The following is a 15,205-nucleotide window of genomic DNA, read 5'->3' on the forward strand; positions in this document are numbered from 1 at the left end:
AGAAGACACCACCTTTGTTCTTGGGGCTTTCTTTTCTCCTCTAAACAGTAGCTGAAAAAGTTGGGTATGTCCTTTCATTTGTTAATTCAACAGAATTTTAAGTGACCGATATGGGCTGTGCACTATTATAATTGCTTAGGCTATGCCGATAAATAAATCAGTTGTCTTCTGGTCACAAGAAAATAGAATTTAAAATTTTAAAACTGTCCTCTTTGTAAGTTTATTATATCAGGTATTTTGTCACAGTAATATAACATTGAAACGGCGACATGCTTGACGGGTTTGAGAAAGCAAGAGTTAGAACAGCTGTGGGAGTGGATCAGAGACGATCTAGCAGACAACTTGGGCTTTCTTTGAATTGTTTATTTTGAGACAGGCTAAATTATGTTGCTCACGGAGTTCTAGAACTCCCCATCCTCCTGCCTTACCTCCCCATCACTGAGATTAGAGGTGTGCACCACCAAGGCAAAGCTGACACCGACTTCAGATGAATTGAGGAACCTTGGAGTTTTGAGCAGAGAAACCTGTGATCTGCCGTTTTAGATTTCTAAGACCGTACTGAGTTTGAGGAATGAGTTAAAAGGACACCAAACCCAGCTTCCTCTATTGCCTTTAGGGAGAACTCCCCAGCCCAGAGACTTTTGCGTGGGGCAGCCAGGTTGGAAGGGAGCGTTACTCCTCACAGTTCCTGTAGGTGGCGGTGCCGCCCCACGCATGATCAGCGCGCTCTATTTTTCTGGGAGCCCCTCAGCATCACGCAGTTTCCGGTAGGCGCCCCTCTCTCCCAGGTCCTCCTGCTTTGTCAAAATTGTTGTGAACCAGCGGGGCAAGGGATCCCGCGGCCCCTTCTTGAGCTTAGGGGGAGCACTGGGTTAAAGGAAAGGTGCGTGTTGCGCCCGCACCATGTGACCCTCCTGCTTCACAGATTTACCCTGGCCCATATGTTCCCATATGCTGCTGCCTTGGGCAGGGTCCTCATTAACTTGTCGCTTATGTTTACAAAAAAAAGAGAGACAGAAGGGAAGAGAAGAACAAAATAAAAAGGAAAGCTGTAAGTGGCTCATGCCTTTATTAACAGCACTGGGGAGGCAGAGGCAGGCAGACCTCTGTGAGTTCGAGGCCAGCCTGGTCTACAGCGCGTCAGGTCAGCCAGAGATACACAGGGTTTAGGCCCTGGTTTTGATTTCCAGCACTATAAAACAAAAGAGGACTGACAAGATGACTTAGCAGGTGAAAGTGCTTGCCATCAAGCCTGACCATCTGGGCTCCATCTTGGGACCATGTGGCAGTGGAAGGAAAGAACTGATTCCCTAATGTCCTCACCTGGTCCTCACAGTGTACACAGCCACACTGGGAGAAGCACACACACAGTGAATAAATAAAATGAGAAAATGAATGAATGAATGAATGAATGAATGTAGCAAAGTATGTTGGAACCTACATAAGGTCTTAAGTTCATCATTCTTGCTGCACACCTGTGTTGCTTCTGTCTCCTTCAGGGACATCAGATACTAACGGCCCCAAGAGTGGCTCAGGTGGTGTAGATGTGCGAAGTCCTCTGTGCAAGGTACGAGGGTTGGGAGGAGACACTGGTAAACTCGGAAGCCGATGCAACTGCTCCTGGCGGCAGCAGCCCTCACAGGATACAGATTCAAATGTAAGCAGCTGTATGAGAAGCTACAATGTGACTTTGCATTGACTGGGAAATGACACGGTTATAACATTGGCGAGTAACATTTTTAAAATGATGTTTGCAGGTGGGACTCCTTGTTGGGAATTAAATCCACTAGTAGCTGCCAATTTTTGACCACTGACCCAAATCACCATTCTGCTAAGACTATTGATATTTCTTCTTTTTTTTTTTTTTTTCCGGAGCTGGGGACCGAACCCAGGGCCTTGCGCTTCCTAGGCAAGCGCTCTACCACTGAGCTAAATCCTCAACCCCTTGATATTTCTTCTTTGAGATTCTGTTTCTAGCCTCTCTCACTCCCTATACTTGGCTCACGGCCATCTGGAAATCTTCCCAATACCCCAAGGGCATCAGTCCATTCCATTGTACCTCTTCCCTTGTCACCATCTGCCGCATGCTATCCATGGGATGAAGTCTAGATGATTCCGAGGCTGCTAGACTTGTCACTGGCTGGCTCCATTCAACCAGTTACCCCATCCTGGGCTTTCCTATGGCTGACATCAATAAAATCCTTTGTTCTTTCCCTCACCGGACTCTGATAATCCTCCACACAGGTGACCACATCTATTTACTTTGCAAAGATAGGCGACCTGCCACGTAGGAAGTGGCTCCAAATATTTTTTGGTTTCAGACAGGGTTTTATTGTATAGCTTTGGCTGTGTAGACCAGGCTGGACTTAAACACACAGAGACCCAACTGCCTCTGCTGAGATTAAGGAGTGAGTGACCACCAAGTCTGGCTTCAAATATTTTTTTTTCTTTCTTTCTTTTCGGAGCTGGGGACCGAACCCAGGGCCTTGCGCTTGCTAGGCAAGCGCTCTACCACTGAGCTAAATCCCCAACCCCGGCTTCAAATGTTTTTAAGCAAATAAAAGATGAATGCGGTTCAGACAAGTAAAGTTCAATTGTCTCAAGGATTATTATTTCCCAACCCATTTATTTATAATTAAAAATTGAGTATCCTTTTGATAAAGTAAATTGTCTTTACCCTCTTCAACCCCCTCCTTCTCCAGAGTATACATGCGAGTGCTCAGGGAGCCAGGGGAGCTGGCCTCCATCCCTGTGGATCTTCCTATGAGTAGCTCTTGGGAGACTCTGGTCTTTCCTTAATCCTCTTTTTCTTCAGCTTTGGTTTTTGAGGAAGTTTCGTTAAAGAATCTGAAACAACAGAAGCCAGAGAGGGGCCCGATGACACCACAGCTTATGAGAAGCCTCGGTAACATCTGCAGGGTAGAAAGGATAGTGATAAGGACATTCTTCTCACTGCCGATGTGTCCCTTGTTCTTGCTTTCCACTGAGATCTGGGAGGTGGAGAGATGGTATCGCCCTCAGTTTACAGGTGAGGACGCTTGCCCAAGCAAAGAGCAAGGCTGCAGCAAGTCTGACGCTTTATAACAAGCTAGACCCGAGGTCAGGACCAAACCCAAGTCTGCTTGACTTCCCCTGCGCCCCTCTCAGTTCTCAATGCTAATTGCAAGTGATTTGAAAACACAGGTCTGCTGGAAGACGACACTGCCATGTTTTAATCAATAACTGGTTTATGAACACAGTGCCAAAGAAACATGTCTGTCCCTGTAGGTAGACCACAGATGAAGGGCCCTCCTCATGTAACGTGGGGAGGGGAATTCCATACCATTTCTAACCTCTAACATTTTCATTAGCCGTGTGCGTGTGTGTGTGTGTGTGTGTGTGTGTGTGTGTGTGTGTGTGTGTGTGTACTGGGGATTGAACCCAGGTCTTCACATATACTACAAGCATTCTACTACTGAGCTATGCCCACAACTCCCATCTCCAAGCTCCAGCACTAAGAAACACACTTTGTCCCCTCCCCACTTGGCTACATATTTTAAAGATTCTATAGTGAATATATCTGGAGAGGAGCCAAAATTGAAAAGAGACTGAAGGGAAGGAAAGGACAGAGGGAAGGGACAGTAGACTGGAAGGAAGAGAGCTGCCAGGCTCACAGAGGAGGCTCCACCCTCACTCTCTTCCACAGCCCCTCGTTCAGGTAGTGGGCATCACCTCTGGAGCAGTGTGAGGACCTTGACTCATCCAGCAAGATAGCCTCTTGGCCAGGGGCTTGCATCTTGGACAACCTCTCCTTCATGCCGCTGATATTTCCATGCAACCCCCAGGCACTGCAGAGCCTGGGGAGACTGTCCTCCTGGTTGGCGAGCAAAGATCTCTCTGGTGCATCCAAGGGGCAGAGCGCGACCTGAAATTGGGTCCATCGTTGAGGAGACACTGGAGAGGATCACCCAACCGCACCCCCAGCTGTTGAGGTAAATATTAAAAAGTCTGAACCTTTTATCCTGCGCTGATGCCAGCACCATTGGGTCACATGGCACTGCAGGGTACTTTTATCTCAGCAGCTCCACGCTGCCCCCAATTACTCTCAGACCCAGGTGGTCCCTACAGTTAGTTCTGGCACGGGAGAGCCATATGGAACTAACCATAATTATCTCTGGTCACTATCCCTCCCAGCAGCTCTCTACTAGCCGCGAACTCTCTGGTTCCAGCTTCCCGGTAAAAGCAGGGCTCTAGAAGTCCAGCAGTGGCTGGCCTATCACGGTTCCCTGCCACGGACTCTGCCCACGCTCCCAGCAACCTCCCCCTGGTAGTTAAGGTGCAAACTCCCAACTACCCAGTGAAATCATGACTTAGTAAGCTGTAATTTATCAATCAGATTTATGTGTTAAATTCTCTGTCCACGGGGTTGGGGATTTGGCTCAGGGGTAGAGCGCTTGCCTAGCAAGCGCAAGGCCCTGGGTTCGGTCCCCAGCTCTGAAAAAAAAAAAAAAAAGAAAGAAAGAAAAAAAAATTCTCTGTCCACAAATACAACCACGCAATAAATTCACAACCAACTAATAAAGCCGAAAACCTCCCACCTAGATAAGATACATTTACTTATAGAAATCCATCCCTTAACAAATATACATAACCACCTAGGGCCATTTAAGACCACCTGGATCTGGGTCAGGCTTCTCCGTCTCCATCTTGATTCTTCTCTCCCTCCTTCCCCTTCACTCCTGCCTTACAAAAGCGTTGTCCCCGCCTTATTTTTTACTGTCCAATCACGGGCCTTGACCTGGTTTGTGCCAGCCCTCACCTACATATAGACATCAACCTGCACCCAGCTGCTGAGAACTATGGGATCTTTTTGCTTAGCCTAAAGAATGAGGTGAGAGTCACAGAGACTGATGATGTGGGTGGGCCAGGCTGCCACCTGTGTCTTCCGGGTGAGGCTCTCCGTGCTGAGTTGTCTAAGCACAGCCCTCCCGTGTCCACCCACAGAGTGCAGTGACCTCGGCACCCAGGTGCATCTCTCCCTTTGCTTCCTGCAGTGCTGAGGGTGGACACCAGGGCTTCACGTGCCAAGCAAGTGTGCTGCTGCCCTCACAGCCAGGTCACCTTTTATTTCATGGCCGTACCTTCCATTTCTTTTGAGAGTGACGTGTCTTACTTCCTTATTGTAACGAGACAGTTGTGCTTGTTTTGTTTTTAAAATAAAAAGGTTTTAATTTAAACTGAGAACCTGAAGATATATTTTTGAAGTTTTTTCTGGCCAACGAAGCCAAGAAATCCAGGAGTCACTATAATGGCAACTTGTGTGTGGTGTGTGTGTGTGTGTGTGTGTGTGTGTGTGTGTGTGTGTGTGTGTTGTTGTTGTTGTTGTTGTTTGACACAGGCTTTCTCTGTGTGGCCCTGGCTATCCTGCAACTTGCTCTGTAGACTAGGTTGGCCTTGATCTGAGAGATCCACCTGCCTCTGCCTCCCAAGTGCTAGGATTAAAGATATGGACCACCCCACCCCCACCCAGCAATGGCAACATTTTATAGTTAGAAAAGGAACTACTAGAGCCAGAGACATGGAGTCAAGTCACCACTCAAGCCCAGGAGTGAGAGTCAGCCTGGACAACACAGCAGGACCAGTGCCCTTCTCTTAGAGAAAAGATGGGGCTATGTAGGTAAATCCGAAGTGGCATTTGCCTACTTGTGGGAGGCCCTGAATTCAGTCTCAGCATTGCAAAAATAAAAATAAGAGGAAAGAAAAGAAAAAGGATTAACAAAACAATCTAAGCATTCATGTTCAAGAACAGCAGAGATGCAGAGATGGGGAGGGGCTGGCAAAGCAGGTTAGAGCAGACAGCCATACAGGCAGCCTGGGGCTAGGGCAGGCAGCCATACAGACAGCCTGAGGCTAGGGCAGGCAGTCACACAGACAGCCTAGGTTAGGGCAGGCAGTCACACAGAGAGCCTAGGCTAGGGCAGGCAGTCACACAGGCAGCCTAGGCTAGGGCAGGCAGTCACACAGACAGCCTGAGGTTAGAGCAGGCAGTCACACAGAGAGCCTGAGGCTAGGGCAGGCAGTCACACAGAGAGCCTGAGGCTAGGGCAGGCAGTCATACAGACAGCCTGAGGTTAGAGCAGACAGTCATACAGACAGCCTGAGGTTAGGGCAGGCAGTCACACAGAGAGCTTGAGGCTAGGGCAGACAGTCATACAGACAGCCTAGGCTAGGGCAGGCAGTCACACAGGCAGCCTGAGGCTAGGGCAGGCAGTCACACAGGCAGCCTGAGGCTAGGGCAGGCAGTCACACAGGCAGCCTGAGGCTAGGGCAGACAGACACACAGACAGCCTGAGGCTAGGGCAGGCAGACAGTCACACAGGCAGCCTGAGGTTAGGGCAGGCAGTCACACAGGCAGCCTGAGGCTGGGGCAGGCAGTCATACAGGCAGAGCAGACAGTCCACACAGACAGCCTGAGGCTGGGGCAGGCAGTCACACAGGCAGCCTGAGGCTAGGGCAGGCAGTCACAGGCAGCCTGAGGCTGGGGCAGGCAGTCACACAGGCAGCCTGGGCTGGGGCAGGCAGTCACACAGGCAGCCCAGGCTAGGGCAGGCAGTCACAGGCAGCCTGAGGGCTGGGCAGGCAGACAGTCCCACACAGGCAGCCTGAGGCTAGGGCAGACAGACAGTCACACAGGCAGCCTGAGGCTAGGGCAGGCAGTCACACAGACAGCCTGAGGCTAGGGCAGACAGTCACACAGGCAGCCTAGGCTAGACAGACAGCCTGAGGCTAGGGCAGGCAGTCACACAGGCAGCCTAGGCTAGGGCAGGCAGCCATACAGGCAGCCTGAGACTGAATCCTGGCAGTCTCCCACTTGTGTGCTCTGGCACAGTTGTCTCACCTCTCTGTACTTGGATGTTTCGTTTATGAATTGTGGGTAATAATTCTAATTGCTACTTAGAGTTACTTGTGAATATCGCGGGAAGGAACAGAAAGTGCTTGACACAAAGGCCACTTACAGTGTTGTCATGTAGGGTGTTTATTCGAGTGTAGCCTTGCTTGTCACAAGTAGGCAAGTGCACACTGCAGTTTTACCTACATAGCCCCATCTTTTCTCTAAGTGAAGGGGCAAGGGGTCCTGCTGTGTTACCCTGGTCTGTAGACCATGCAGACCTAGAACTCAGAGCTCAGCCTGCCTCTGCCTCTGGAGTGCTGGGATTGAAGGTGTCAGCCTCCAGGCCTGGCAGGCTTCTTTTGAACCAGAGTCTCAAATCAAAATCCGTACCGAAGCTTTGAGAGAGGCCTGGAAGTGAGGTCTGTTTAACATGCAAACGACTGAGCAGTGGATTCTGAGGAGACAGGACAGAGTTCATTAGCAGAGCCCTGCCCAGGTGTGTGTTGTACCACCTCAGCGGTGAGAGCTCCAGGAAGGCAAAGCTGTGAGTCACTGAGTACAGCAGTTTGCCAGGAGCTCTCAGGAAGCAAGAGGCTCACACAAAGCTGGGGAAGGCTACCTACTCTGGAAGACACAGTGATGGTAGGACATCCACCAAACACATATCAAACCCCGTGACAGGAGTGGGGGGTGCTGCATGCCTATAACCCCACCGCTTGGGAGCCTGAGGCCAACCAGGACTCAACAGCAAGATCTGTTTAACATATAAAAAAAAGGGGGGGGAGCTCACAAGCCCTCGCCCCCTCCACATACAGAGAGAGAGAGAGAGCAGGAGTGAGCTGAGAAAGGACCACTTGGAGAGTGCTGATCCGAGAACAGTGTGGAGAGTGAATATGATCAGAGCAACAAACCTCGATGTATCATTAGCATGTTAATTTTGTTAATTTAAAAAGTTTTAGAAATTAAATAGAGACTGAAGAAAATGTACAGCATGATTACCAAGTCGTAATGTAAACAAACGAGCTGCCATCTCTGGTAGGAATCTATCGATGTCTCACTAGTGTTGACAAATGTGCCTAAAGACAGGCTCTCGGGATGGGGAGGAGCTTCATATTGACTTTATATTCCTTTAAAGTGGTTCTGAGTTCATTATCACTAATGTTGTTGTTGTTGTTTGAGAAGGGGTCTGTGTACTCCTGGCTGGCCTGGACCTTGTTATGCAGACAAGGGTGTCCTCAAACTTGTGGATCACAAAACTCTGCTGGCTTCTGCTTCTCGGTGCTAGGATTGAAGATGTGACCAGCCTACCTGGCTAGAAGTCTATTTATTTTTAGCTGATCAGAGTAGCACACTCCCTGGATCCTAGCACTAAGCCCAAGGCGGGCAGACTGCAGATCTGACGCCAGCCTATGTGATACAAAGTGGGTTCAAGTGAGACCTTCTCTCAAAACAAATAAACAAAGTCTATTAATTTTTAAAAAAGTTTATCAATATGGTTCAAATTCCACGTCACAATTAAGAAACTACTGTAAGTCATATTTTTGGAATGACAGCAAAGAAGAATCTCTGTTCTTTCCTACATAAGAGACGGACCACTGAGGCTGACCTGCGAATGCAGCTGCCTCCGTGAGCTGGATGCTAGAGAAAGCTGCAAAATATAGCACGACTACTTTCTGAATTTTTTTTTTGAAAAGCAGTTACTTTTTCATAAATATTTTTCATAGAATATCTGTTTATAAAATAGTTATTTTCATTTTCAGGAATTTAGTAAATATATGCTTAAGATTTCCTTATCTATAATCTCTAGTAAATATTAATAGCTATAATATAATCTAATCACATCTTTTGAAGTTCTTTCTGATTTCAAGAAGTAAGCATGTCCGCATGTCCAGGAGCAAGGGATCTGAGAGCCACCGAATGAGGATTGAGCTAGGGTCCTACCCTCATTATCTAAGAGCACACTGACCAAACTCCTACTCAGAGGAGTTTTCTGGGATGCCTCACCAGGAACTTGGCCGTCTGGTTCGTTTTGGTGTACTTATAGAGCCGGCGAAGCTGCTTTGCTTCCAGTTCCGAGAAGAGGGAGACAAACCGCCAGAGCATTCTGCAGAGAGAAACCAGAGGCCAGGCTGAGAGAGGCTGGCTGGAACCTTGTCTCCCTATGCTCTGTCCTATGACCGGGATCTACCTGGCAGAAATAGGCTACAAGGTGCTTCCTCAATTTCAGTTTGAGGTGCTAAGGATGGAGACCAGGACAGAAATGCCATGTGCTGGTATCAAACGCCTGCACCCAGCAACTCTTCACCCAGAGGGGAAAGGGCTCTTCTTAGGAGAAGCTTAAAAATGTGTGTGTGTGTGTGTGTGTGTGTGTGTGTGTGTGTGTGTGTGTGTGTGTTTGCCACAGTGCATGTGTGGAGGTCAGAGAGCAACCAATAAGAGTACATTTCTCCTACCACATGAGTCCAAGGGCTGGACCTCAGATCATCTGGCTTAGTAACAAATGCTTTGCCCACTGAGGCACCCGGAGGCTCTCCGGAAAGGCTTCTGTCTACTGTGTGTACAGCTAAGGTACAATCAGTGCTACCCTGACGGCTAGAGGACTTGTTCTTTAAACATCAGTTATCTCCCAGGATCTCAACCCTCTCCACACTTGGAGACTCTTGGCAATAGCATATCTTAAACAGAGGTGGGATAAGGCGAGTGAGCTGCCTACTTTTTCCAGTGCTTGATCTCCCAGGCTCGGCAGTAATGCTGCAGAAAGGTGTTGATGTGGTCCCCTAGGGCCTCAAGGCTCTGCTTCGTGTACTTTATCCTTTTCTTCTGGGGAAGGTCCTTGGGCAGGTTCAGCTTTCGAAGGAACTTCTTCAGAGGCCTCAGATATTCTTTACACTGAGGAGGTCACAGGCATGGTGAAGGGCTGAGGGGTATGGAGAAAGGCAGGTGGACAGACCCAAGTGCCTGACAAATTGGCCTAACGGACCACAAAGGGCTGTGTGGTCACGAGACTCTGGTGAATTTCCCACCCCATTTCCATCCTGCCTGTGACAGCTCAGGTGGTGGGATATACAGGTCAGAATCCTCCTGGTTCCTCCCAGGCTAGGGAAACAAGGTTTCAGGCTGGCTCCTTACAATTTTGAAGGTATCCTGGCTCAGGCCCTTGGCATGACGGACCAGAACATCTCCGGCGGGCACGGTGCTGGAGCTCCTCTCTAAGCAGGGAACACTCCCCACCTGGAAGGAGGTGGCACAGTCAGAGAGGGGCATGGGCCAGTGCTAGGAAGATATTGGCAAATGACACCCAAGGCCTTCTTCTTTTTTTTTTTTTTAATTTATTTTATTTATTATATATAAGGACGCTGTAGCTGTCTTCAGCCATACCAGAAGAGGGCATCAGATCCCATTACAGATGGTTGTGAGCCACCATGTGGTTGCTGGGAATTTAACTCAGGACCTCTGGAAGAGCAATCAGTGCTCTTAACCACTGAGCCATCTCTCAGCCTCCCCCACCCCCAAGCAATATTTTGAGAGACAAATCACAGGAAAATAAAGAAGGGCTTGGGGCTGGAGAGATGGCTCAGCAGTTAAGAGCACTGACTGCTCTTCCAGAGGCCCTGAGTTCAATTCCCAGCAACTTACATGGTGGCTCACAACCATCTGTAATGGGATCTGATGCCTGTGTGTCTGAAGACAGCTACAGTGTATTTATAATAAAAATAAATAAATAAATAAATAAATAAATAAATAAATCTTTTAAAAGAACATTGCTAGGTCAGTGAGCCTGACTCCCCTCAAAACAAACAAACAAATCAACAAAAAAAAAAAAAAAAAAAAAAAAAAAACCTTTGAAAAACCTCTGCTTGGAAAACCTAAAATATTTTATCTATTTTTTCATAATAATTCTTGGCTATACTGGCAAACTTTGTAAAGCTCCTGACAAACACTTACTAATTAATTTTCTTGCCCACAAATTCTGTGAGGTTAGCTATCATTACCTCTGCCTATAATTGAGAACTCTGAGGCACTAAAAGAATTCTGTGACTCCTCAGGGGGATGGGCAGCAGTCACTTCTGTCATCTGTACCTACTGAGGTGCCAGGCCCACGTCTATGCTGCTCTAAATTTTAGCATCATGGCGTGCACCCCGAAGGGCACTCAATAAAGAAAGGCGGTCGTGATAACAGGGGTCTTGTGACACAAAGTGAGCAAAGGGAACTGAAAGTTGGTGGTGACGAAGTGTCTGAAATATTCCTGACTTAGAGAGCACAGTGTTATTGGACTGGTGTCACTGGGTTTGAAACTTAACATTTTCCTTTTTCTTTCTTTTTTTATTTTTGTTCGTTTATGTTTTGGGATTTTGTTTGTTGTTAGGATTTTTTGTTTGCTTGTGTCCCCGCCCCAAAACAATGAAACAACTTTCTCTTTGTAGCCCTGGCTGTCCCTGAACTCACTCTGTAGACTAGGCTGGCCTTGAATTCACAGAGATCCATCCACCTCTGCCTCCACCTCCTAAGTACTGGGATTAAATTCGCTCGTGCCCCACATTTTCAAAGCCTTTCAGAACGATTGGATTACTTGCCATTTGTGTTCAGGAGAGGAAGACCCGCATTCAGAGCACGCTGAAGGGAAGCTAGTGGAAAGGGAAAGACGGACGACAGGTTCCTCCCAACTGTGGAGAGTGTGGACCCTGGCTAACTCCATAACCACAGCCACGGAACTGTATGCAGGCCATAACACATATGTATGCTCACATGGACATGGGTAAGCCTTTATAACTAATGATCAAATGGGACTTCTCATCATCTTGGCAGAAGAAACACATCTTTGATAAACATGTCTACTACTTATCCCTGCTTTGTGGTTCTGGGGAATGAGACCCAGGACTAGGGCAAGCTCTCTACTACTGAGCTATACCCTAGCTTAACTGTTTGAAGAAATTGTGTTCTCTTGTTCTTTGGGGCCCTTGCTAACTCACACAAACTACCATTTTCTCTTCTTGTCTCCTTCCTTGAATTTCATGTTCGTAGCTTCCCAAAACCAGCCCCTTCCTACCTCCCTCACGTCCCAGCCTCACTTCACCTTCTCTAGTGGCTTATCTCCTTCACCCACTTGCCAGTCTGAGGCTTCCATCTCAATAGCTGGGCCAGCAGACTCCAGGATAGCACTCCTCAGGTCCCCCGCAGACTTCTAACTTACTGCTTCTGTGACCTGAGTGCCCCAGGTAGTGGGCAGGTTGGCTCCAGAACTCGGAGCAAAACCATGGCAACTGCCAACACAGAGCTCAGGCCCCTCTCTACCCTGTCCACTTATGCCTCAGGGTGGCCACCAACCATCTCCTTCAGCTGGGATCTGGGCTGGGTGAGTAAGTGAGCCAGGTGTGCTGCCCCCACCCCATGTTTTTTGGGGGTCAGTGCTCACAGCTGACTAGGACCAAATGGCACACACGTCTGGCCAGAAGCTATTGATTTTAAACCCCGGTAAAGTTTCTCAAGTCATTTTCCTGGATAAATACCACTCTGTAGGTAATCCGGAGGCTTATTGAAAGTGTGTGTGTTGGGGGCGCGGTAGCGGGGAGGGGAGAGTTGTAACAGTCTTTTCCAGAACAAAGGACTAAAGGGTGTGCTGAAAGAGCGAATGGAATATAATAAAAGTCTACTGAAATACACTGCTAGCCCCCTGTAGCCACCGAGTTAATAAACTGATTTTGCTCAGGGATGTTTGCTTTAAGGATATTTACAAAAGTACCAGCCGTCATGTATTTCATTAATCTCACCAAAACCTTCCTGGGAGTAGGCGCCAAATGGTGACCTTGTTTCGTAATGAACCTGGGTGGCTGAGGTCCTACCACTTGCCTTAGGTCAGTGGCCACTGAAACAGATGCAAGGCTTTTGGTTGGATTCGGAGCGCTCTGTCTTTTCCTGCATGCCAGCCGGAGGCCTGGGCGGTATAGCGAATAGGAGCAGCAGCGTCTTGATCCGTAGGAATGGCTGGTGGGCACTCAGATGCTCAGTCAGGACCGCTTCGTCCCTACCGGGGCACCAGCGCCCCCTCGTGTCTTTCATCAGCTAGCGCAACGAGTTGCCCGGTGCAAAGACCGTTGCAGCTGCAGTTTACTCATTTAAGACATGTCTTCCCTGGAACGCTGGATTCCGTCACCCGGACCTATTGCCTGTCGCTCAGTTTGATCATGTTCTCTCTCTTCTTTAGTGGCCTCTGGTTCGGCCAATAGAACTTCCCTCTGCCCATCTAGCCGCACAGGACAGGGCATGGTAGCTCTTAACAGCTCTAAGGCTGGAGGCCAGGAGGCCCTGGGGTTTTGGTGAGTTCCTTTTCTGTCCAGAAACTCTTAAACTATTCTCTGTACTATTATGTTTAGCAAATTGTGGGGAGGAGATGGGGACAATCAAAGCCCTCACTTCTCTGCCATAACTTTGGAAGACCTGCTCCCTGAGGATTATCTCACAGCTGAGGACAATTATGTTGGTAAGAGGAAGGCAAAAGAAAGCCTCCTAGATACTTTATAGAGAATAGTATCTCGGTAAACAATGTGTTTGGAAATGGGGAACATGCATCGCCCTGTCCATTCTAGGGATAGCCTCAAGGAGAAAAAGATTTGATAATCTGGCATTCTGGAAACTATTCTGGAAATGTCAATGGATAAATAAAATGTTATGTCACATATCTGTCACACATGTTCAAGTGCTAGTCTATGGCTAACCCTCCTGATCTGTGAGAAGCAGCATGTGTGGCCCAGTTCCTCTTTTGGATATGCACTGAAAAAGGTGTTAGAGTGTACGCTTCAAAATACCCAAGAGGATTTTTTTCATTCTGCTTCTTTTTTTTTTTTTTTTTTTTTTTTTGTCCTTATAAGCTGGCCAGGGCAGGGATCTTGTAATAGTAGTGTTCAGGAAGGTGGAAGCAGCAGGACTGTTGCAAGTTCAAGGCCAGTCTGGTCTACACAGCAACATTCTGTCTCAAAAGCCAAAATTTAAAAATATATTGTTAGGGGGTTGGGGATTTAGCTCAGTGGTAGAGCGCTTGCCTAGGAAGCGCAAGGTCCTGGGTTCGGTCCCCAGCTCCGGAAAAAAAAAAGAAAAAGAAAAAACAAAACAAAACAAAAATATATTGTTAGGAAGAGACAATGGGGAGACTGGAGTGGGAGGACAAACTGAGAAGGGGATGGAAGAGAGGGGTGAGGGAGGGAAGATGGAGATGAACAATTAAGACCCACTGAAGGCCGTATGAAAGCCTGCTACTGTTAGAGTAAAATACGTACATGAAAGGAATCTAAATGGAATCACTAAAAAGTGGGGGAGGCAGCACTCTAACTAGACGTCTTTAAAAAAAAAAAAACTATGCATGAGAACTAAATAGCATTATTAAAAGGTTTAAAACCTCACACGGGATTCAGGAAGTCGCTCAGTTAGCACAGTGCTTGCTTATCATGCAGAATGTCCTGGGTTTCATGCCCGGCACTATGGAAACCAGATGCGCATGCCTGTGATCTCAGCTCTCTGGAGGAGGGAGGAGGAGGACTGGTACAAGTTCAGGTCCAGCCTGGCCTATATCGTCTGCACAGACTGAGCTCTAGTCAGGCTATATGGATATTGTCTCAGAAAAAAGAAAAGAAAGAAAAGAAGAAAGCCCCAGACCACAAACACAAATTGTCACACACATCATCCTAAAAGTGACATGTAATATGAAGTAAACTGAAAAAAAAATCTTAAAAGATTTGAATAAGCACATACATGTGTATATTGCTTGTGTGTGCATATGTGAACACACAAACAGACATCTACATTTGAAAAGAATCAAAAGTTTTAAAAATAAAAGGCTTAGCCATTGTGGTCTCTTCATTCATTCTCACCTCCCTTTCACTCCAAAGGCCTCCAGCAATGGCTGCCCTGCTCACACAATGGTTTTATTATCAAGCACGGGGCGTAGCCTGAACAGACAATTGATAACAGCCAGAGAAATGGCTCAAATACAACAGTAAAACCAAACACAAATCCAGTGCTTTTGGGAAACTTTCTTCAAAATTCAATTGATCAGAATAAAATTACTCTGTAGGGCAAGTTAACTCATCTAGCAATGTTATTCATTGCAACATATATTCCTAAAAGCTATAAATCATGGGATGGTGAGATGGCTCAGTGGATAAGGGCTTTGCCTCCAAGTCTGACAGTCTGAGTTTGATCACTAGGACCCACATGTGGAAGGAAAGAATCAACTCTCAAAACTGTCCTTTGGCCAGATGGTGGTGGCACACGCCTTTAGTCCCAGCACTTGGGAAGCAGAGACAGGAGGATCTCTGAGTTTGAGACTAGCCAGGTCTATA

General features: G+C 47.5%; 1 protein-coding gene across 1 annotated transcript; it reads right to left on the minus strand.

Moving 5' to 3' along the window:
- Window positions 1–2,606: 2,606 nt before the first annotated feature.
- Window positions 2,607–11,997, minus strand: C9H17orf64 (chromosome 9 C17orf64 homolog). The gene is made up of 6 exons (XM_032913430.1): window positions 11,947–11,997; window positions 10,001–10,102; window positions 9,585–9,760; window positions 8,876–8,975; window positions 3,712–3,904; window positions 2,607–2,847 (listed from the first exon to the last, which is right to left on the minus strand). Exons 1-6 carry the CDS (start codon window positions 11,995–11,997, stop codon window positions 2,762–2,764), a joined length of 708 nt encoding a protein of 235 aa, XP_032769321.1. The 3' UTR covers window positions 2,607–2,761.
- Window positions 11,998–15,205: the final 3,208 nt, after the last annotated feature.

The sequence above is a fragment of the Rattus rattus genome, chromosome 9, assembly GCF_011064425.1.
Source record: "Rattus rattus isolate New Zealand chromosome 9, Rrattus_CSIRO_v1, whole genome shotgun sequence".
Lineage (NCBI taxonomy): Eukaryota > Metazoa > Chordata > Mammalia > Rodentia > Muridae > Rattus > Rattus rattus.